Below are 23,854 nucleotides of genomic sequence, written 5' to 3' on the forward strand. Positions count from 1 at the left end.
TAGGTTGCAGACACGGCTCATATCTGACATTGCTGAGATGTATGCCGGCAGCTGTAGCTCCGATTAGACCCCCAGCCTGGGAACCTTCATATGCCACGGGTGTGGCCCTAAAAAGCAAAAAACAAACACAAGAACTTGTAGACACTAAAGGTCTATCTAGATACATTTACAACTGCAAGTCCTCCCCCATCCATTCAATGCAGCCAACAGATTTTCTTGTTCCATAAAAACCTTAGGATGAGGATCAGAGAACTGGGCTGGCTAAGACAGCCTCCAGGTGAACTGAGCGAAGCTGCAGCGATGGGACGTAGGGGGATTTCCCTGGCAAGGCAGGCATCAAATGCTTCCTCTCTAAGCTATTTGGAAGAACCTGTGAAATACCCTAGTTGAGACCATACTGCATTCTTTTCTCCACTCCCAGAGCTTGAAGAGAGTTGATTGGCAGAAGAAAAGATCCAGGCCACATACTCCCTTCACACACATTGTTCATAAGGAACCAGACTATTGATCCCTCTGCCTAAGTCAATTTCCAAGAATCCCTTTGTCCTTTTAATATCCAGGTACCCAAATAAAATAAAAGTCTATGTTACTTAAGTGCATAAGGATAGACTTTCAACAAATTGGGAAGCATGTGGGGATGGTCTGCCTTAAAATATTAACTGTGAGGAAGTTCTCATGTGGCACAGCGAGGATCCAGTGTTGCCGCAGCTGTGGTACAGGTTGCAACAGGAGCTCGGGTTTGATCCCTGCTGGCCAGGGGACTTCCACATGCTGAGGGCATGGCCAAAAAATTAACTGTGAAAATATACACTGTGCATATGTGAAATTAACCTCAGGGAGCCCTAGGAGATGTGTAAAGGAGTTAGGTAGGTGTCTTTAAAGCAGCTAAGTGATGGACAAAGCAAGCCCTGTGTGGCTTGCCTATGGGGAGAAAGATGCCCTACATTTAAAAGTTCAATGGGCAGAGATAACAAACTGGTTTCAAATCCAAGCCCGAAATCAAAGACTTCAGTACATTTTAGAGGAAGAGTCCTTTCTGCCCCCAGGGGTTCAAGACCTCCAGCTGAGAGCTCCAGTGGAAGACACTAGTTAGTTTGTTCTTTATTTTCATTGGAAAGTTACAGGGTTACTTATCAACAAAATGACTGTCCAGGGCAGCGATATCCAGTGGTTTCTATGTACAGGCCCGTCCCTGGGGTCCTTAAGCAGGAAGGGGCCTCAGCCCCTGAGGCCTCAGTTGGCTCCTTCCCAGGCCTCAAGGAACCAAACACAGAGATGCAGGGAAAAAAAACCAGTCTGTCCTCGGCACCTGCTTTCATCCCAAAGGGAGGTGGTGGCTGCTGGTGTAGGACCCAGGCCCAGTCTTGGGGTAGTGGGTTTGGGGGCCTCTCTCCGGGGGCCCGCCCTTCCTGCACCCACCTCCCAGGCAGGTTCTCCCAGACATTCCTGGGACCACTCTGGCCTTTGGAGTTGTCGTTTTAACACTGAGGCATCCCAGCTTCCTATCTTGGAGGACAAGCCTTTGCTCTGTAGCTTTTTCTTTTGTCCCTGTTTTGATACAAAAGTGATAATACTCTTGATCTGACCCTTTTTTTGCCCAAGAAACAAAAGTGGCTCAACAGGTACAGTTCTGCTGGTCAATCTGCTTCCGACAGGGTTCCATGGTGACGGCGACACCAACCCCACTCCGGCCGGATGTCATGCGGGTCACCTCGCTCCAGGTGTCCGTGTCTGGGTCATAACATTCCACACTGTCCAAGAATGTGTGACCATCATAGCCTCCTGCCAGAAGAGTAAAAGGGATGGTCAGTCCCTCCGAAGGCTGGGGAAAGGGAGAAACCACGAGAAGCCTCCCACCAGGATTTTTGAGGGGGGGGGGCACCACAGGTACAGCATATGGAAGTTCCCAGGCCAGGGGTCGAAGTGGAGCTGCAGCTGCTGGCCTATGCCACAGCCACAGCCACACGGGATCCGAGCCATGTCTGAGACCTAAACCACAGCTCATAGCAAAGCCGGATCTTAAACCACTGAGTGAGGTCAGAGATTGAACCTGCATCCTCATGGATACTAGTCAGTCGAATTTGTTACCACTGAGCCACAACTGGAACTCTTTCCCACCATGATTTGAGCCTGCCCCTAAAAGATGAGGCTAGGTGGGCTTCTCCACCCAGACTCCCACTCCCAGGGCCTCACCGAGAACATAGATTCTTCCCTGGTGCACAGTAATCCCCAGGGCGCTTCGCCGATGCTTCATGGGGGCTACGAAAGTCCACGTTTCTGTCTCCACGTCGTAGCGTTCCACACTGTTCAGCTGGTCCTGACCATCGTAGCCCCCCGCAGCATAGATACAGTTGTGCAGGACACAGACTCCTAAACCACACCACACAGAGAGGGTGACTCCAGGGCCTGGCCTAGGGTGCCCCGGCCACCACCTTTTCGGGTGGGGGGGACCCTCCCCTCTCCCTTCTCCCCTCTTCTGAGGAAACCTTCAAAAACAAAGCTGGGAGAGAGGAGCTTGGACTCTCAGAATCTAGCTCTCCTGTGTGTGCCACAGGGTTCAAGGTTGAAACAAGTGGCCTGGCCAAGTTTCACTCCTAGGGGTGAGAGGGTGTGTCTCCTGGCTCCCCTCCCTGAAGCCCCCGCCCACCTGCCCCACTTCGAATGGTGTTCATGGGTGTGATCATTCGCCACTCATTCCTCTCTGGGTAGTAACACTCTGCTGAGTTGAGGCGGTTTGTCCCATCAAAGCCCCCAACTGCGTAGAGCAGACGGTTGAGGACAGCCACTCCCACCCCGATCCTTCGCGTCAGCATTGGAGCCACCAAGTGCCACTCATCCCGCTCGGGTTCATACCTGCAAGGACATAATAACAGTGACAACAGCAACCACTGCTAACCAGGAACACTGACCCCCCCCCCCCACTTATATTCTGCTAGGCCCCCAGGCACTTGAACTCTTTAATCCTCACAAGGATTCCCTCAGGCACAAGTTATCAGTAGGTCCCTTCTCCAGATAAGAGAACTAAGGTTCATAGCCACCATCTGCTCAAGGTCACATGTACATCTGCTGGACCCCAATGGCTCCATCACAACACCGCCAGGCCCTGTACTGAGTGTTACGTGTGTCATCTCACCAAAGACCATCCAGTGTGGTGGCGAAGTCAGTCCTCATGATCGTCCCTTACTTCACAGATGACAAGACGGAGGCACAGAGAGGTGAAGTGGCAGGCCCAGGGTCACCCAGGAAGTGGCAGAGCTGGGGTGTGATCCAGCCTTCTCAAACACTAGAACCCCAGTTCTAACAACATGGCTACAGCCTGGCATGGTTATTCTCAAACTACGATGCTCAAAGATGGAGTGACCATATATCCCAGTTGGCTGGGGCATTTTCAGTTCAGGCCTGTGCTCCTAGAATAATTCCTAGGGCCCCTTTTATCTTGAAAGTGGCCTGCTGAGGGTGATGCATCATCTTATTGTCCTATTCAAAGACTATGTACATTAGAGCCCTCTGTCTGAGGCGTGTATTAAAAATTCCCACTCCTGGCCTTACTCCAAACCCACCAATGCCAGATATCCTATGGACAGCTGGGGAGTTTAACATGTTTCAGGTGAGAAGGTAACCTGGCTCACACTTCTGGAAAAGAAAAAGGCAGAGGTCTAGGCTACACAAGAGTCAAAAGCCCAAAACATTCAGCTTCTAAACACAGGGTCACCATGCACAGTTGTTCAGGCTGCGTACTGCACAAGGGCACCAAATCTATGGGGGCACCTTCCAAATAGCAGGCCTCAGACATATGTTCATAACAACAATTTTTGGACAGATAGCAGTGAGGCGTTACATTTTCACAAAATTAGCCTATTACAACAATTTCAAACTGAGGAGACTTTCCCCAAATCTGCACAAAGTTGCTGTATGGACTTGTAACGGCCCCATGAACAGTTTCCAGGCCCAGACACATCATCCAAGGTCACGATCATAAATCTCTCAGATGTGGAGTTCCCATTGTGGTGCAGTGGAAATGAATCAGACTAGTAACCATGAGGTTTTGGGTTCGATCCCTGGCCTTGCTCAGTGGGTTAAGGATCCAGCATTGCCATAAGCTGTGGTGTAGGTTACAGACTCAGCTCAGATCCCCATTGCTGTGGCTGTGGCATAGGCCAGCGGCTACAGCTCTGATGATTCAACCTCTAGTCTGAGAACCTCCATATTCTGCCGGTATGGCCCTAAAAAGCAAAAAAAAAAAAAAAATCTCTCAGGTGTTTAGTTTCACCTTGAGGCTTCCACTCCCTGAAGGCAAGGCACAGAGAAAAGCAGTCAGCAACAGCGGGGAGGGAACCCCTAGATCCCAATGGCATGGGACCTGTTAGCAGCAGGACCCTCGGAGCCCACCCCTCCTGACCCCGCCACTCACCTCTCCACACTGTTGTGGTGGATACAGCCATGGGAGCCACCTACAGCATAGATGTGCCCATCGATGACCCCAACCCCAATTCGATTTCGTGGTACACTCATGGGGGCACAGGGCGACCACTGGTTGGTCATGGGGTTGTAACAGTCCAGGGCGCTGGAGTCGGTGTTGCCGTCGGGTGAGTTGTTCCGGCCGCCCACAGCATACAGCAGCCCGCCCACCACACAGCCTGCCAGGCCGCTACGGGGCACCTGCAGGTCCGCCAGCCGGAGCCATGTGCCATCACTGGGGTTGTAGGCCTCCAGGTAGCTGAGTGACTGGCGGAAGTAACCGCCGGCAGTGTAGATGAGCCGGCCAACCTTGGGCGCTCGGCAGGGCATCACCTGTGTGGGCTTGTGCAGGGTGAGCTCTTGGAAGATCTTGACCAGGTAGTCCTTGCAGCGGGAGTCCGACTGCAGGATCTCGCACTTCTGCAGCTGCATCTGCAGGAAGTGGGGCGTGAGCGAGTGGCAGCGCACAGCCCGCAACAGCGCCTGCACGTAGAAACGCCGCTGCTCACAGTCGTACTTGACCCAGTTGATGCAGGCGTGGAAGACCTCAGACTCGCAGCGCACATTCAGATCGTCCCGGCTAATGAGGGTCACCAGCTGGCAGTGGGACAAATTGAAGAATTCCTCTTGCTTGGCCACCTGCAGAGGGCATTGTGCGACGGGCTGACTTCTATGTCTCTCTCCCTTGCCATCCCCTCAACAGTGCTATGATCTTGGATAAGTCACTCAACCTGCCTCTGTCAATCTCAGTTTCCTCAGGTGTAAAATGGGCATTTTAAATAGTCTGAACCTCACAGTTTGTGAGGATTAAATGAGTTAATGCAAACATGCCAGGCATGTAGTACATAAGTACTCAGGTAAATGGGCAAAGACATGGTATCACATATGGTTTAGTATCATTCTGTGTTTGAACTCTGAGATCATTACCCTTTGTAAAAAATGAAATTACTTTTACAAAAGAGCAGACTGGCTAAAAAGGAAATAGCGGAGTTCCCGTCGTGGCGCAGCAGAAATCAATCCGACCAGGAACCATGAGGTTGTGGGTTCGATCCCTGGCCTTGCTCAGTGGGTTAAGGATCCAGCATTGCCGTAAGCTATGGTATAGGTTCTCAGATGCGGCTCGGATCTAACATTGCTGTGGCTGTGGCGTAGGCCGGCAGCTGTAGCTCCGATTAGACCCCTAGCCTGGGAACCTTCATATGCTGTGGGAGTGGCCCTAAAAAGACAAAAGACAAAAGACAAAAAAAAAAAAGGAAATAGCAATAGAACATTCTACGTAAAAAAGTTCAGAGAGCTCCCTGCTGGCACAGCAGGTTGAGGATCCAGCATTGTCACTGCTATGGTTCAGGTTGCTGCTGTGGTACAGTTCAATCCCTGATCTGGGAACTTCTGCATGCTGTAGATGGGGCCAAAACATAAATAAATAAAAGGTTCAGGCTGGAAGAAAGTAGCCTGAGTTGCAATTTTGGTCCAGGACTTTTTTTTCTTTTTTTTTTTTTTGTCTTTTTAGGGCCGCACTCCCAGCATATGGAAGTTCCCAGGTTAGGGGCTGAATCAGAGCTGTAGCCGCCGGCCTACACCATAGCCACAGCAACGCCATATCTGAGCTGTGTCTGAGACCTACACCTCAGCTCACAGCAATGCCAGATCCTTAACCCACTGGGTGGGGCCAGGGATCAAACCTGCATCCTCATGGATACTAGTCGGGTTTCGTTAACCATGAGCCACAACGGAACTCCTTGGCCCAGTACTTTCTAAGTGTGGGACCTTGGGCAAATACCTGAAACACTCTGTGCCTGGGTTTTTCTCCTCCCTAAAAGGGAGGTTATACTACTAACTATCTCAGAGCAGGGCTACTCCTAGGGTATACAGGGCAAATATTTTTTGTCAGGCCCAGTCTCTATAAATAATTTGTTACCCCACATCAGTGGGTCCTCACCTTTCTGGTACCCCGAGCCCATGCAATCCCTTGAAACCAGTGCTGTGTAGACTAGTGGGAGAGCCCTGCTCTCAGGCCACCTCCCTGGAAGCCATAGGCCTTAGGTCCTTGGGGCATCTGGTCAACTCCAAAAGTGGTGCAGAGTAAAGGAAAGAAATGGAGACCAGGGTAGTGTCCACCCCCAGCTGATCCCAGCCACAGGAAGACTTTGAAAATGTCCTGGAAGGCATTCCAAAGCACACACACCTGATAGCTGGGAAGATTCAGTGATTTAAAGGATGGAAATCACTTAGAACAGGCTGGTCCATAGTAAGTGCTCGATAAGCACTTATTTTTTCTGTTCACAACTTCCTCCACTTAAAAATGAAAATGAAACAAAGAATAGTGTAAGGACAACACTGTGCGGACCAAAGAAAACATGTCTAAGGGTCACACTTGCGGTCTACAGCACATCATGGTTGTTCAATAAATATTTGCTGACGGCCTGAAATGTCGGGCCCTGCTCAGTGCACCCCAGTGTGGAAATGCCAACGTACTCACTGCACCCTGTCCCCATCTTTGACCCCAGAGAAACCAGGAGCCCAGGGACCTATGAAGGCCTCACTTTCTTGAGCTGTTCCCCAGAGTTGCCCAAGATGTGTAGAGTAAGAATTCAGAACCCCATTTTTCTCCAGCTCCTTGCCTTGACCTTTCACATCTCAAAAAGAAATGAGCTCCCATCTGTCCTTGGTTCTTCAGACACTGCTCCCAAGCCCTGGATCCATGTCAATTGCCCTCACTCACCTCCCCAAAGTGCATGTAGATGTACTCTCGGGCACGCTGGTGTAGCTCGGCACAGCCAATCTGCTCGGCGAAGTTGGCAATGCCAATGGCATTGCTGGGGTCCAGCTGCTGCACCAGGAAGTCGCTGCAGGCACGGACCACACTGTCAATCTGGTACATGACAGCACCATTCATGACATGGAGCACACATTTCTCACCCATGGAGATGGAGGCCGTGTAAGCAAACTCGATGAGGCGCTCCATGACCTTAGGGTGGATCCCCTCAATGGACACCACCTCCATGCCCTGCTCCCGCAGCCCGTTGGTGAACATAGCCTTGAAGACAGGGCTGGATGAAGCCAGCACCACCTTGTGGGCCATGAACTGAGCAGCTGGTGCATCCTCGTACTTAACCTGCAGCGTAACATCGCATAGCTGTTGGCTGAGCCGCAGTTCATTCATGATGCCAAAGGCTTGCTTGGTGTGGTCCTCCAGCGTGTAGCTAAAGGTGCGGTTGCCGTGCTGCGAGGGGGTCACCTCAGCCTTGCACTCCGTGGAGGCGTACATCACCGTGTCCCCTGCCCCTTCGGGGCGCTGTGACCTCAGGGGCAGAAATTGGGTGTGGGCCCCAGCCCCACTAGGCCTGGGTTCCGGTTGCATGGGGTTCCAGATGACAAGGGACAACACCACCACTGGCACTCAGAGACCTGGAGGAGGGAGAGCACAGGGCTGCGGGCAGGGCCTGGGGCCAAGCCTTTTCTAAAATAAAGCAACTCCTAGACCAGTTTTCCTTCCCAAGCCCAAGTGAAGCAGTGTCCATCTGTGCTAACTGCCCCATGGCCTCACCAGCCCAAGGGTCCACCTTATATTATAGGTCAGATGATGTCCCTCCCCTGCTCAGAAACCCCCCAACACTGCCCCCCGCCAAGCCCTGTGGCACAGAGTAAAACCAAACTCTTCAATGGCTGGCAAAGCCCTTCACAATCAGCTCCTGTCCACCTGTCCCCTTTGCTCATTCTGTTCCAGTTATCGGATGGTCCTTCCCTTCCTAGGGCATATCCATCTCCTTCCTTCATTCACCTCACCAACATTTATTGAGCATCTACTGTGTACCACTACCAGGCACAGTTCTAGACACCAGGGACACAGCAGTGAGTAAGACTGACATACACTGTGCTCCCTTGGAGCTGACACTTGGGAATGGAGGAGCTATAAGTAAAATAAGCAAGACTTGAGCAAAAAGTGAGGCTTTGAAGGAAATGACAGCAGCATTGTGATAGTGTGACTTGAGGGCAGTTACTTTAACTCAGGTATTCCAGGCCTCTGTTGGTGCTGAGACAAGAGGGGTGAACATATGAAGGAGGTAGGGGTGGGATGAGAGTTTTCTAGGCAGAGAGAGAGCAAGTACAAAGGCTCAGAGGCAGAATGACAGGCAATCTGAAAAATCGGTAAGGAGTATAATGAGCATAATGACTACTGAAGGGTTTCCAAGAAACCTGTGGAGACTCGACAGCCAGGGCAGGAGCTGTGTTTTGAAAAGTCCTTCAGGGAGGAGGGAATCTGCAAGAGGCTCCCCAAGTTTCTCTAACTCATCTTTCTCTGGGCTCAACTCAATCACCTCCTCCCTGCTTTATTTCCATCACAGCACTTGTCAAGAATTGAAATGAGCTCCTTTGCTTCCTCCTTGAAGGATGGCCCATCCGTCTGGCCCTGAGCCCCCAGGTTTCTGAGGACAGGTAGCCCCGTGTAGGTCAGGGCTGTGCCCACCCTCTCCTGTGCCTCTCTGCCTGGGATCTGGCACCGTGCAGGGGTCAATGAGCTATGGCTGGCTGACTGCCCACTCCAGTGTGCCTGCCAGCCAGATCACCCTCCTCCACCGGGCCTTGGCCGCCTCTCCCCAGCTGAGGCCCAGGCCGGCCTCTTGGTCATGGGCCAATCGGTCAACGGTGCCCCCTGGGCCCTGGGCACTCCCCCGCCACCCCCATGAAGCGGTAAGTGGGAGACTGCGCATGTCCTGCCTGAGCCGCCAAGGCCTGGAGAAGGGAGGAAGTGACCCCGCCGCTGCCTCTCCACTGCTAGCCCCAGGGCGCAGACCAAGCCCCCCCAACGTCCCGGAATCCCCCGGCCTTGGTCGGAGCGGCGCTCCCTGGGCCCTTGGCTCGGCTTGTCGCTCTCGGGCCACCCCGCGAGTTGCGCCGTCCAACAAAAGGCTCCGACTCGAACCGCACCCTTCTGGCCTCCGCGGAGCCGCGGGAATCCCGAGGCGACCGGCCCGCAACGCGCAGTTCTCCGGCCCCCAGGCACGGCCGCAGGGCACTCACGGCCCACGGTATCCGCCGCCCGGGCGCAGGCCGCCTCACTCACCCCGCCATGGCCGCTCTCGGGCTCCGCCTCCGTCGCCCAGGCCCGGGCGCCTCCATCGCAGCGTGCAGGGGGGAGGTGCGGAACGCGCGCAGGTCACCATGACTAAGCAGAGCCGGGCGCCGGCCGTGTCAGAATAAAAGTCTCGGCGGCCCCCGGCCTCCTCGAGCGGCGGGGACAGCGGAGGGGCCGCTCCCCACCCCCCCCCGCCCACGCTAGCTGTCGCCCAGCTGCGCAGCCTCAGCGCGGCGACCACAGCGGTCTTTGCGACGGGGCCAATGACCGCAGCGCTCGGCGCTCCCAAACTCTTGGTAGGAGCCGCAGAGAATCAGAGCCCCAGGTTCGAGGCCCAGTCCGTCCCCGCACCAGGGATCAGTGGGCACCCCTCACCGCCGCCGCCGCTGCCGCCGCGCTCACCTGGGTCGTCGCGTAGCCTCCGCCGCTCTCCCTACGAGGTGGGGAAGCCTGGGCTCGGCGGCGGCTCTGGGGCACCGTGGTGCCACCCGCTCACCGAGCTTCCGGGAAGCCCTAAGGGCCTCGGCCCGGCCGGGGGCGGCTCTCGACTAATTTTCCTTGTGAGAGGCCCGCGGGCGCTTCCGCCGTCGCGGGGGGGGCCTTGGTTCTGGGGTGGCTCAGCCTTCGGGGTCGCGGCCGTCGAGTGGGGGGGGGGGCAGCCTCAGGACGCCCGGGAAGGAGGCGGGGAGAGGGCGGAGAGGGCGCGGCGGGGAAGGAGTCGCGATTCCCCGCCCTTCCCGCAGGTGCCTCGGCGCCCGTGGGCATAGAGCTGGGCATCGGGCGAGGGCTCACCGCGAAGCCTATCTGGCCGGTACCCCCCTCGCAGTCCCCTCCATCCGCCTAGTTTTGTCGATTTCTGTGCGTGTCTGCTGTCCACGACCTGCTCTTCTTTCTCCCTTTAATTTCACAGGGCGCGGGCCTCACATTAAGACAGCGCAGGATCCAGTTAGAATTGTCCACCCACTTGAATTTTCATTGTCTTTATTTTTTAGTTATCGCCAATCTGAAAGAGCGTGAAGCTCTCGGGCGGAGATACGAACTCCAGCTCTGCCACTCTAGCTCTGTGCGGGTGGGCCTGTAGCTTAATTAACCTCTCCAGGCTTCAGTTTCCTCCCTATAAGAATGTTAACAATAAACGCACCTACCTGCTAGGTTATCTGGAATACTAAATAAGAACACTTGCGCCCAATAAAATATGGGTTTTTATTCTTCATGGCAAGTGATACTGATTTACCACTTATGCTGTCTGTGATATAAAGGTAACTTCAATAAATGCATTTAAATTTTTTTTAAGAGTACATCTATATGAAAACTTAAGTGAGAAGTTCCTGTCCTGGCTCAGCGGAACCGAATCTGACTAGCACCCATGAGGACGCAGGTTTGATCCCTGGCCTTGGTCAGTGGGTTACAGATCCTGGGTTGTCTTGAGCTTTGGTGTAGGTCACAGATGCCACTCAGATCTGACATTGCTGTGGCTGTGGTGTAGGCCAGCCACCCGTAGCCTGGGAACCCCCATATGCCATGGGTGCGGCCCTAAAAAGCAAAAAAAGAAAGGAAGGAAGGGGGAGAGAGAGAGAGAGAGAGAGAGAGAGAGAGAGAACAGAAAACTAAGTGAATACAGGGAAACACTAGGCGGTACAGATATTGATCTAAGAAAGGATTCCGAGTTCCCATCGTGGCGCAGCGCAAACGAATCCAACTAGGAACCATTAGGTTGTGGGTTCGATCCCTAGCCGGCGTTGCCGTGAGCTGTGGTGTAGGTCGCAGACGCGGCCTGGATCTGGCATGGCTCTGGCTGTGCTGTAGGCTGGCAGCTATAGCTCCGATTAGACACCTAGCCTGGGAACCTCCCTATGCCGACATACCGCTGGTGCGACCCTAAAAAGACAATGACGCCCCCCCCCCAAAAAAAAGGATTCTACTTACCTCCAGGTAAACCTGTAAGATTCAAGGTCCCTGGTCTGGGTCTGGGATTAATTCCACGCCCTTCCTTCCCCTCCTATTGTGTGAAGATGCGCTTCTGGATAGCTCCAGAGAGGGCGCCATAACAAAGCTGCTGAATACTTTCCTCAAGGCACAAAGGAAACTTTCTTATCTCTCAAAATAATACCTACAAGGCCTGTGATCCAGCGGGTGCCACGTGTAGATATTTATCCAAGGTACCCTTGCATATGTGCAGGAGGATGTATGTACACAGATGTTTATTGCAACACTGTGTATAAAGGCAAAGTGTTGGACTCAACACAGGTGTCCCTAGGGCCTTAGTGTAATAAGTGGTGGGACGTCTATGTTGTGAAATACCATGGCAGCCAGTGAATAGAAGCAGGACATTTGCTGTATAAATGTTTACCTTGTTTGTTTGTTTTTTTAATGTGGAGGGGTGGTAAGTGCTGTGAAATTCCTGTTGTAGCTCATTGGGTTAAGAACCTAACTAGTATCCATTAAGATGTGGGTTCGATTCCTGGCCTCGATCATTGGGTTAAGAATCCCGAATTGCCATGAGCTGTGGTGTAGTTCAAAGATGTGGCTTGGGTCCCAAGTTGCTGTGGCTGTGGCATAGGCTGGCAGCTGCAGCTCTGATGACCCCTAGCCTGGAAACTTCCACATGCCTCACATGTGGCCCTAAAAAGAAAAAAAAAGTGCTGTAGGCTGAATCGTGCCCCCTTCCCCCACCACTCATATATTGAAGCCCTAATCCCCAGTGTGATGGTATCTGGAGATGGAGATTTGGGGAGATAATCAGGTTTAGATGAGGTTGTGAGGGTGGGGCCCTCATGATGGCATTAGTGTTCTTCTAAGAAGAGAAACCAGAGAAATTGCTCTTACTCTCCCTCTACCATGTGAGAACACAGGCCGAGAGAGCAGCTGTCTATAAGCCAGGAAGAGAGCTCTCATCAGAACCCAAACCTGCTGACACCTTGGTCTTGGACTTCGAGCCTCTAGAACTGTGAGAAATAAATTTTGGTTGTTTAAGCCACCTAGGCTATGGTGCTTGTCATGACAGCCAGAGCTGATGAACACAGCATAAAATCTAAAAGTGTAACAATTTCCCAGATATACTACTAAGTGAACAAAGTGGAGAGAAATGCTAAAGTTGTGTAAAAAGAGAGAAAATGTATTTCCATTTCAGCTCATTTATCCACAGAATAGCTCTGGAAGTGCATGCATCCCAACAGTGCATGCATCCAAGAGGGGGTATTGGTGCTTTTTGAATTTTGTAAAATGTGAGAAAGTGAGTAAATCTGCTGTCACACCAGCAAACAAGTGAACAGTGGGGTAAGTGTCTCAGGTTGCTCTGGAAGTTTACCGGACCCTGGGAATAGGGGAACCAGGCCAGGTGGGAAACTGGGTTCAGTTCTGGGATGTGACCCTAGGTTTGAGTGTGTTTGTGTTCCAGGAAATAGGTTGGTTCCCCGTGCGTGCTGCCTGCAGAGACGGCCTGCGTGTGGCCCACGGGGACTCAGCATGACAGGCTGGGTCAGTGGCCCCGAAATACACAGCCATCTTTGCGGCTGCCTGCAGTTTCGCTGTTTCCCGGCAGGTGGCGCGCCGCAACCTGAGCCCGAAGACCGCACCCCCTACTCCCACCTCCCACCCGGATTCCGCCCCTTTTCCGCGGGCCCCAGGGCGCAGACGTTAGGAATGTGCCTGCGGCCAGCTGGAGGCTGGGGAGAGCAGGAAGCCTCGGCCAGCGCTCCTGAAGCCTTTTATGGGCACAAATGGGGCCCTAGCATCGCCCCCGTCGAGAATGAAGACCCTTAAAGGAGGGAGGGGCAACCTGGCCTCGACAGACTGCTCCAGAGGGGCTAGATATCAGGCCTGTGCCTCCTCATGCCCGGAGCCTGACCACCTGGGCTAATATCCTGTCTAAGACACTTGGGCAAGGTAGATCTTGGAGTTTCACTATCAAATGGGGGTGAGGAAAATCTACCTTGCAAAGTTGCAGTAAAGGTAAGAAAAAGGCATGTCCTGGGCCTAGCACTGTGGAGCAACTAGCCAGGTACAATAAACTGTAATCACTCTTATAATCCGATTATATTTTTATTTTTTATGTAGGACACCACATTCAAAGAAATTTTGTTTCAGATGGATTGGTCTCCCAGAGTCTCCCAGAGTCGATTTTGGGGTGCCCTGTCTTTGGGCTCTCCTCTAAAGTGAAGAGCTGTCCTTGACTCCTTTCTCACACCAATGCCTCAGTAACTTGGTCCAATACTTCCCAAATCTATCAAGAATCCACATGGTCTGAGGCCTTATCATCACTCACCTAGGTCAGTCCAGGGCACCTTGTTCTCCTAGCTTTGCCCCCCACCCCACAAAGACCAGAGGCATTTGTAAACATCTGGACCAAATTCAGTCTCTCCTCTGCCTGGAACCTTCCATGAATCTCACTTCACTCAGAGCAAAAGAAAATCCCCCTGTCCCATAAGGCCCTGCAAAATCTGCCCCATTATTTCCCTGCCTCTGTTTCCTCCCACTCTCCCTCTCCATCCTAGCTCCAGCCACACTGGGATCCTTACTTTTCAGAGAACACACATATTCTAGCCTCAGACCCTTTGCACCTGTTGTTAACCCTACCCTGAAGTGCTCATCCTTCAGAAATTCCCAGGACAGTGACCATCTCAAGTCATAACACCTGTTGCCACCTCTGTAGAGAGGCATTCCCTGACCACCACTGCATCACTATATTGTCCGTGGAATTATCTCCGTACCTTTTCACTCCGTTATTGTCTATGTCCACCACCAGAATATCAATTCCACAAGGCAAGGATTTTTGTCTGTTTTCTTCACTGCTTCGAGGTTTAGTGTCAATAAAATACATCTTCTTCCATCTTTTCTGCCTCCACCATCTTCAGCGGCTTTTCCCATAAATTCCTTAATTTAAAAAGAAAGTCGAGGAGTTCCCGCTGTGGCGCGACGGAATCGGCAGCCTCCTGGGAGTGCTGGGACACATGTTCGACCCGCGGCCTGGCACAGTGGGTTCAGGATCCAGCGTTGCCACAGCTGTGACTTAGGTCACAACTGCGACTCAAATCTGATCCCTGGCCTGGAAGCTCCATATGCCGCGGGGAGGCCAAAAATGAAAAAGAGAGAAAGAGGGAAGGGAAGGAAGGAAGTCGGCAAAAGAGCTCTTAGTGAGGGCAACGGCTGGCCAAAGGGCGTCAGTCTGCAGCGGGCGGGGGTACCAGGGTCTGGGCCGCTATGGGCGCGGCAGGGCTGCCGGTGGAGCCGCTAGTGTCCAGTCCGTCCCGCTGGGGCGACGAGCGCTCGGAGCGGCTAGAGCTGCGGTCCATGCCGGGAGGTAGCCAGCAGTGCAGGCCGCCAGAAGCCCCAAGGGTGCTCCCCGGGCTCCGGGAGGTGCCAGAGCCTCCCCAGCAGGGGCGGCGGCCGCAGCAGATGAGGCGCAGGAGTGCGTGGCGGAGGTCGCGGTTGGTGAATGTGTAGATGATGGGGTTCAGAAGTGAGTTGGCCATGGCCAGACCCAGAAAGGGGTCTGCCTGCAGGAGCACGGGGCAGGCGCGCGCGGGGCACGCCACGTCCAGCAAGAGCAGCAAGAAGAGAGGGCCCCAACATGCCACGAAGGCCACGAGCACCACGCTGAGCGTGCGCAACAGCGCCAACGAGCGCGGCGTCCCGCGCGCCCGGGTGGAGGTGCCCTCTCCAGCCCCAGGGCGCGCCCGCAGGCGCTGTGCTTTGGCACGCACCTGGCAGTAGATGCGTGCATAGAGTCCACAGATGGCGGCCAGGATGCCCACGAAAGCGAGCACGCAGAAGAGCACGTAGGCCTTGGCATAGAGTGGCAGGACCGTGGAGCAGGCTTCCAGACGCCCCAGGCAATTCCAGCCTAGTGCCGGCAGTAGCCCGAGGAGCAGCGACACGCCCCAGGCGCCGGCGGCCAGCGCCAGCGTGCGCCCCCGACGCGCGGCGGGCGCGGGTCCTCGGCGCTCCATGGTGAGGAGGCGCTCGAGCGCTATGGCCAAGAGGCTCAGCACCGATGCGGCGAGCGCCACGAAAACGCCTCCCTCACGCACGAACCAGAGCGCGGGCGACAGGCGCAGTGTGAGCGGCCCTGACAGCAGGATGTTGGCTGCATAGGCGGCGCCGGCCAACAGATCCGACAGCGTGAGGCTGCCCAGGAGCAGGAACATGGGCGCATGGAAGCGTGGGTGGCGTCCGAGCACGACCAGCACTGCTAAGTTCTCGAGCACGATGAGCGCGCACACGGCCAGGCACACCACGGCGTCGGCGCGCAGCCCCGCACCTGGCTGGTAGCGCGCACCTCGGAGCTTGCCGGTGTAGTTGTAATGCAGGACGATGACCTCGCTCACAGGCGCTGGCCGCAGCAGCCCCGGCTCCATGGGCCTCCAGCCCCAAAGCTGCGGAGAGGTTGGGTGCAAGGTCAGACCTGGCAGGCACCATCACCACAGCCTGCGGAGGCGGGCACAGGCAGTGGTCCTCACCTGGTAAGGGAACCCTAACCCCTTATTACGAATCCCACAGGATGCCTAGGGGCCCAGAAAGAGTTCCTGACGGAAGGGGGGCGTCCATGGCGACAGGCCAACACAAAGACACACACAAATATCACGAACGGACAGGGTAGCACACAGTTCCACAAGAAAGGAACACTAATAATTCACACACAAGCATGCATATCCAGAGGCATATTAATCATAAATGGAAACAATCACACACAGAAAAGGACACACAAATACAGTGACATTCCAACAAAGACATGTACTCAAAGAGTCACAAACTAGGGCAAAATTCGCAGTTATACCCCATCAAGGAAACACGAAAATACACTTACACATGGGCAGAGCCACAGAGGCAGAATTAAATTCTGCCACACGCAAATGGGATCTCATGCCTAGTCTCACAGGCCACAATTTCACAGCCTCCACCCACACCCAGCCTGGAACCCAGCACCCACAAATATATGCCCCAGGGCACACAGGGCTTTTTCCTGTGAACCCCCCCTTAATCCACCGCAGAACCCCAAGTGAGAAAGCTGAGCCTATCCAGCCATTTTGCTGAGGCAGAGCCTGGTGGCGGCAGACAGGATCCACACCTCACAGACAGACTCTTGCAGAAGGCATCCATGTCATTAAAGTATAATAATACCTCCCATCTGCGACTGGGCTTTTTCATCCCCTTGACAGCTCTCCCTTAGTCCCAATTCACAGAGGAGGAAGCTGAGGCTCAAAAGAAGTACCTCACATAGAAGCAGGCACAAAGGTTTTCATGTTCCCACACAAACACATCCACGCAGAAACAGTTACACAATAGCAGGACTCCGATGAGGAAACCGGGGAATTACAACTACACCGGCCTGGAAAGGGAAACGGACTTATTCGGACATGGCAGAAACAAATGCATCCCAGACGGCTTCAGTTGCACACAGGAAGCCAGGCGCAAATACAGACTCACAAGGAGTCACAGACTCAGCCACGCTGGGGGAACGGGAGGCATCAAATGCACGCTGATACAGGTTATCCTCGCTCGGTTGGGGACGCTACGCAGAGGCTCACAGCCTGTGCACCGCCCGCCATGCCTCGGCTTGCCTGGAGGCAGAATTGAGGCAGCGAAACTTGCAGTGGGGAGGCCAGGAGAGGGTGAGGCCGGGAGATTCCGGGTGGCCCCCACCCCCAACCCGGGTCCCGCGTCCACTCTCGGAGTCACCGGTTTTCCCCTCCCAGGAGGCCTCTGGGAAAAGCCCGGGATACCCACGCAAGGGGGCAAGGGTAGTGGCCAGGGTAACCCCCTTCCAGCAGGCTGAGCCCCGCGCCTAAAAGGGACCCAGTGCTGTACACTCACCCCTGCGCCCAGGTGGTGCGCCCTCAGCGGTCCCGCTGCCTGGACCCGAGTGAGCGGCCGCGTTCAGGGGCGGGGCTGGAGCTGACAGGACAGGGGACAGGGCGCCACGCCGAGCCCTGGCGTTCGCAAGTAGTTGCCCCCTCCTCTTGGGGCCCGGGCTACCAGCCTGTGTCTGCCAGCCTGTGCCACCCGCCGCGGCACCGGAACGCACCCTGGCGGCGACTGGCACCGGCGAGCCCTCGGCTCCCCCGCTCCGGGCCTGAGCCGCCTCCTAGGGACGCTCCATCGCGGTGGGGGGACGCTCCATCGCGGTGGGAGGACCCCGGGACAGGCGAAGGGGAGGATTCTTCACCCTGGAGGCCGCAACCTGAGCCTCTCCCCTTCCCCCTCCCCAGTAGAGGGGTCCTATCTGACCTCCGGCCCTGGGCACTGGTCCCTCCCCATTTTCCACCTACCTTACAACTGAACCTTCTGGGCTGCACCCCAAAGACGCCCCGTCGGCGGAGGGACCTGGCACCCCGAACTAGGAGGGGGCTTCGCAGGGGCAGAGGTAGGCGCATCCCCTCCCCCCCAGCAGATAGGTCCGAGCGGCTTCCGGGAGTAGGCCCCACCCCATCTCCCCGCTCCCACCGCCAGTTTGGGGCAAGTGGGGGAGGGGCAGGCGCAGACCAGATTCTGGTGGGAACCGTCCCCTCCCCCAGATAAGGAGACTGGCTCCCAAGTTCCTGTTTCCCCCACCCAGTCTCTCTCACCCTTATCACTCCCGACAAGGCGATTTACTCCGTTATCGTTGTTTCTGGGCTGTGTCCCCATCGGACTGTCAGCCCCACCGTGACAGGGATTTGCGTCTGTCGTGGACTCTGCCGGGGACAAAGCCTGTGCCGAATAAGTAGCCGCTGAGAAAGTGAGTGAGTGAATGAATGAATGAATGAATGTCTCCTTCACTTTCTCTGTGTGTGTCTCTCTTCTGGTCTCTGAGTCTCTCCCTGTCTCTGTGCACCTCTCTCTCCGTCGTTGTCTTTGTCTTTCTCAGTCTGTCTCTCTCCCACGCCTCTCCCAGGCCTCCGCTCCTCCAACGGGCCAGTCCCAGCTGGCCCCGCACCCCCACCCCCAGTTCCCAGGAGCTTCCAGCCTGGGAAGCTCCCTCAGACCAGCAGACGCGAAGTGGAAGGGGGGGCTGGGCCTGGTTGCAATGACCTTCACCAGAACTGTGCCCTTTGCTCTGGCCGCCTCAGGCTTTGCCGGCCACGGTGGGGGCGTCCCAGGGACTGTGAGCCGCAGGCTGGGAATGGATTGAAGGGGTGCCCCTGGGGCGGGGGGTGGGGCACCCAGGCCAGGTCACATCCCCCTCCAGGCCTTCAGGGCTTCCTGGGGCTCCAAACAGAACCACTCCGGTCTGCTCCAACAAACATACTGGGAGCAGAACAGACAGTGAAGCCCAAGTGGGGTAGGAGGGCTGAGATAAGGTTTGGGTGCCACAACCCCACAGCCTCCTGGAAAAGCCTGCTGGGAAGAGCCCTGTAGATTCCCCAAACATGGTGGGGGCCATGCCTGGTGCATAGACTGTTCTGGATCAATGACCCCCTTTTGCATAGGGGGAAGCCACACCCCAGGGTGGGAAAGTGGCTGCTTCTCACCTCCCAGGCAGTGGCAATCTCACCTCCCACGGGCCCCTACAGGGTGCAAGGGGGCTCTTCCGGCCATGGGTCCCAGGCCCAGCACCCCCAACTCATGCCACCTCATGCATGCGATCACACGCAATCATATTCCTGTCCTGCCTCCGGCCTTCCCATGCCTTCATATGGGGCTCAGAGTAAACGCCCCAATCCCACAAGGCCCTGGAGCATCTCTCCTCTGTATATCTCCACTCTCCCTCTGCCTTACTTTCTTTGAGCTTCCCCCACCCAGTTCTTCACATGCTTCTAGACCTTGGCACTTGGGGATCTGCCTGCCTGGAAAACCCTTCCCCAGACCTTCCTAGCTCATATTTCCTCAGAGAGGCTTTCCCTGATGTGTCCCCCTCCTCCCCAACCTCATGTGGAGTTAGCACCATCTGAAATTACTTTGAGTAGGAGTTTCCGTTGTGGCGCAGCAGAAACGAATCTGACTAGTATCCATGAGGATGCGGGTTCAACCCCTGGCCTTGATCAGTGGGTCAGGGATCCAGCATTGCCTTGAGCTGTGGTATAGGTCTTAGACATGGCTTGGATCTCAAGTTGCTGTGGTTGTGGTTTAGGCCGGCAGCTGTAGCTCCGATTCCACCCCTAGCCTGGAAACTTCCAAATGCCACTGGTGTAGCCCTAAAGAGAAAAAAAAGAAAAGAAAAGAAAGAAAAAAAAGAAAAGAAATTACCTTGGAGTTCCCTTCGTGGCTCAGTGGTTAACAAATCCAAGTAGTAACCACGAGGTTGCGGGTTTGATCCCTGGCCTCGCTCAGTGGGTTAAGGATCTGGCGTTGCCTTGAGCTGTGGTGTAGGTTGCAGACACGGCTTGGACCCCTCGTTGCTGTGGCTCTGGCATAAGGTGGTGGCTACAGCTCTGATTAGACCCCTAGCCTGGGAACCTCCATATGCCGCAGGTGCAGCCCTAAAAAGACAAAAAAAAAAAAAAAAGAAAGAAAGAAAAGAAAAGAAATTACCTTGATTATTTACTTACTTATTCATCTGGCATGTTCTGTGTCTCTGCCCTAGCCGCCGAACTCTAGGAAGAGTGACCCCGTCCATCCCTCTGTCCAGTGTTGGAGTGAAGGTTAAGGGCTTGGAGTTTGGAGCCAGGCTCAGCTACAGTATATTCTGGGACTCTGCATAAGTGTCGCCCCCTTTGAGCTATGGTGGCCTCATTTGTAAAATGGATGACAGCAGCCGTTCTGAGGGATGCTATTGAGAAGGAATACATGGAACAGAGCTCAGACACACAGGTGAGAGTTCAGTAAATGTTAGTTCAGTTGCTGTTGGTCACCACCAGTATCACAGAGGAGGAATTAGGAGAGGGTTTAGCTCAGGCCCCATCAGCCCCAGACACCACTGCCACCCCAACATGCCTGCACCCCCTGCTCCCCAAGCCTTTCCTGGTCTCTTCCCAAGGGAAGGGCACCCCTGGCCTCTGCCACAGCCCGCCCGCCCGATGCATGCCTGGGCCAGCACACCTGCCTGGCAGGTTCTGCTGCCAGGGCTCTCACCCACAGGGGCCACCCCACCCAATCTGCACCCACTCTCACTGAGCAGTGTCCTTGCCTCTGAAAGAGCAAAAGGCCTTCTACAGTCCCCTCACGCCCCCTCCCATCCAGAAAGTCAGAGGGCAGGACTTCCCATTTCCCCCCTGCCTGGTCTTCCTCCAACCAGTCCTGAGGCATGGATGTGGCTGCGGGCAGATAAAACTGACAACTTGCCCATGGCCAGAGACCAGAGCAGTCATGTTTTCCAGGGTCTCCAACTGGAGGTCCGAGGGCCAGCTCTGGCTCACAACAACAAGGTTTGTTTGTTTGGCTCTGAGGTTTCCCATTCAAACATCTGTCTGAACGAGTTCTCTTGTGGCTCAGGGGGTTAAGGATCCAGCTTTGTCACTGCAGCCACTCAGGTCACTGCTGTGGTGTGGGGTTTTGTGGGGGGGGGGGAATTGCCTTTTTTTAAAAAAAATTTTTTTAGGGCTGCACCCACGGCATATGGAAATTCCCAGGCTAGGGGCTGAATCGGAGCTATACCACAGCCATAGCAACGCCGGATCCGAACAGCATCTCTGACCTACACCACAGCTCATGGCAACGCCAGATCCCTGACCCACTTCAAGATTTCTACCATAGCTCACAGCAATGCTGTATCCTTAACCCACTGATCAGGGCCAGGGATTGAACCTGCATTCATGGATACTAGTTGGATACTATTTTGTTATCCCTGAGCCACAATGGGAACTCCATGTGGTGTGGGTTTGATCTCTGATTCTGGAACTTCCACATGCCCCAGGCCCGACCAAAAACCAAAAACGAAACAAAATAAACAAGAGTTTCCACTGTGGCACAGTGAGTTCAGAATCTGCATAAAATAAAAATAAAAAAAATAACAACAACAACAAAAGAATCCAACTGCAGCAATTTGGGTAGCTGCAGAGGAGCAGGTTCCATCCCTGGAAAGCCCTAGTGGGTTAAAGGATCTGGCATTGCCACTGCTGTGGTATAGGTCACAGCTCAGATTCAATCCCTGGCCCAGAAACTTCCAAATGCTGCAAATGCAGCCATTAAAAAAAAAAAAAAAAAATCGGAGTTCCCATCATGGCACAGCAGAAACGAATCTTGGTAGGAACCATGAGGTTTCAGGTTTGATTTCTGGCCTTGCTCAGTGGGTTAAGGATCCAGCATTGCCGTGAGTTGTAGTGTAGGTCACAGACATGGCTCAGATCTGGCTTTGCTGTGGCTCTGATGTAGGCTGGCAGCTACAGCTCTGATTAGACCCCTAGCCTGGGAACTTCCATATGCTATGGGTGTGGCCCTAAAAAAGACAAAAGACAAAAAAAAAAATCTGTCTGAACTGTGCAGAAACACTTACTCTGGTCAGTATATTTGTTTCTCACAGGGTTACAGGTTAATTCTAGAACTGCTGTTTACTAGCATTGAACAAATAGTACATATGTTGTAGCTACTGACAACCAGTTTTCATCCAATTGGAGAAGGAAGATACAAATAAGTAATGTGGTGCTGGATGGGGTTATCATTGGGAAACATTTATTTTACTAGTTAAATATGAAAACAAATATTGATGTGAGTGTACAGACGGATTAATACACACGCAGTTCCTAGATCTGTCTGTCAAGGGCCCAGAAGTAGTGACACCCCAGTAACAATGAGTACACTTGGTACCCAGATCTTGATTTCTAAATACCATTTTTCCAATTCGAGGAACCAGGGCTCCTTGGAGAAATGGCTGCATCTAGGACTGGGGCAGAGAAAATGCACAATGACCCTGGAGACTCTTCTAGAGCTAGAAAGTGCCTTAAAAAAAAAAAAAAAAAAAAAAGACCAGCAGTTAGCCAACCCAACTAGGGTCCATGAGGATACATGTTTGATCCCTGGTCTCTCTCATGGCGTTGCCATGAGCTGTGGTGTAGGTCGCAGATTCAGCTTGGACCCTTTGTTGTTCTGACTGTGGCGTGGGCCAGCTCCAGTTTGACCCCCAGCTTTGGACATTTATATTGCCAGCCTAGCTTCCAATGATATTCAAAACTAAAATCCCTGGCCAAGATGCCAGGATCATGGATTGGATTGGATTGGGTTGGATGGGATTGATTGATTGATTTTAGGGCCACAGTTGTCTAAACTTCCCTGAGCCTCTGTTTCTTCTTCTGAAAAGGGGAACACGCACTGTCCCCTGCCCATAAGGGGCTCACATTTTCATAGGGAACAAAAAAAATCCTTACACAAGTTATTGAGATAATTCCATATAGTGATGTGTGCTATAATGAAATAAAATATCACATTGTAATACAGGAGTGATTGGAGACTATTTTAGAGCAGGGAAAGCCTCTTTGAGGAGGGGAAGTGAGCTGAGGTCAGAGTAAGAAGAAGGCAGCGGGAAGGGTGTTCTTGGCAGAAGAATCAGCATGAGCAGAGGCCTAGAGTACTGTACTTCCTTTTATTAATTTTTTAAAAATTGAGGTGACAGTCACATAACATAAAATTAGTCCAGTCCCTACCCAAGGCTGACCACTCTCTCTGAGAGTGTAAGTAAAACTTGCAGTACACTGAAAAAAATAAAATAAAATTACTCATCTAATTTAATTTACTATTTTATTTTATGGCCACAAACCACATATGTAAGTTCCCTGGCTAGGGACTAAATCTGAGCCACAGCTGCAGCCTATGCCACAGCTGTAGCAATGCAAGATCCTTAACCCACCATTTTTTTTTTAATGGCTGAACCTGCAGCATATGGAGGTTCCTGGGTTAGGGATGGAATCAGAGCTTCATCGAAGGCCTACACCACAACCACAGCAATGTAGGATCCCAGCCACATCTGCGATCTACACCACAGCTTTCAGCAATGCTGTATCCTTAACCCACTGAGCAAGGCCAGGGACAGAACCTGCACCCTCAGGAACACTATATTGTGTTCTTAACCAGCTGAGCACAACAGGAACTGCCAACATTAATCATTGTAAAGGAACAATTCAGGATTTCCCTTGTGGGGCCTAGCAGTTAAGGATCTGGCATTGTCACTGCTGTGGCTTGGGTCATTGCTGTGGTGTAGGTTCGATCCCTGGCCCAGGAACTTAAGCATGTCACAGCCAAGGCCAAAAATTTTTTAAGAATATAATTTTTCGAGTTCCCATAGTGGCTCATTGGTTAACAAATCCAACTAGGAACCATGAGGTTGCGGGTTCGATCCCTGGCCTTGCTCGTGGGTTGAGGATCGGGCATTGCCGTGAACTGTGGTGTAGGTTGCAGACGCAGCTTCGATCCCGCATTGCTGTGGCTCTGGCGTAGGCCGGCGGCTACAGCTCCGATTCGACTCCTAGCCTG

The 23,854-nt window shown here is 53.6% G+C and overlaps 2 protein-coding genes across 12 annotated transcripts; both read right to left on the reverse strand.

Moving 5' to 3' along the window:
- Positions 1 to 1,076: 1,076 nt before the first annotated feature.
- On the reverse strand, positions 1,077 to 10,057 carry KEAP1 (kelch like ECH associated protein 1). Of its 4 annotated transcripts, none has more exons than XM_047777029.1 (6): positions 9,938 to 10,057; positions 7,181 to 7,866; positions 4,412 to 5,097; positions 2,648 to 2,853; positions 2,194 to 2,370; positions 1,077 to 1,782 (listed from the first exon to the last, which is right to left on the reverse strand). In XM_047777029.1, the coding sequence occupies exons 2-6, from the start codon at positions 7,817 to 7,819 to the stop codon at positions 1,616 to 1,618; spliced, it is 1,875 nt and encodes a 624-aa protein (XP_047632985.1). In that variant the 5' UTR covers positions 7,820 to 7,866; positions 9,938 to 10,057; the 3' UTR covers positions 1,077 to 1,615. The 4 variants fall into 4 exon arrangements, with proteins under 4 accessions (XP_047632985.1, XP_047632984.1, XP_047632986.1 ...); XM_047777028.1 differs by lacking the exon at positions 9,938 to 10,057 and adding an exon at positions 9,524 to 9,644; XM_047777030.1 differs by lacking the exon at positions 9,938 to 10,057 and adding an exon at positions 9,388 to 9,516.
- Positions 10,058 to 13,563: 3,506 nt separating this feature from the next.
- On the reverse strand, positions 13,564 to 20,387 carry S1PR5 (sphingosine-1-phosphate receptor 5). 8 transcript variants are annotated; one of them, XM_047777034.1, is made up of 3 exons: positions 18,100 to 18,159; positions 16,746 to 16,862; positions 13,564 to 15,909 (listed from the first exon to the last, which is right to left on the reverse strand). In XM_047777034.1, exon 3 carries the CDS (start codon positions 15,889 to 15,891, stop codon positions 14,695 to 14,697), a length of 1,197 nt encoding a protein of 398 aa, XP_047632990.1. In that variant the 5' UTR covers positions 15,892 to 15,909; positions 16,746 to 16,862; positions 18,100 to 18,159; the 3' UTR covers positions 13,564 to 14,694. The 8 variants fall into 8 exon arrangements, with proteins under 8 accessions (XP_047632990.1, XP_047632993.1, XP_047632995.1 ...); XM_047777037.1 differs by lacking the exon at positions 18,100 to 18,159 and adding an exon at positions 17,348 to 17,796; XM_047777039.1 differs by lacking the exons at positions 16,746 to 16,862; positions 18,100 to 18,159 and adding an exon at positions 20,002 to 20,387.
- Between the last annotated feature and the right edge of the window lie 3,467 nt (positions 20,388 to 23,854).

This window comes from Phacochoerus africanus, chromosome 4 (assembly GCF_016906955.1).
Source record: "Phacochoerus africanus isolate WHEZ1 chromosome 4, ROS_Pafr_v1, whole genome shotgun sequence".
Lineage (NCBI taxonomy): Eukaryota > Metazoa > Chordata > Mammalia > Artiodactyla > Suidae > Phacochoerus > Phacochoerus africanus.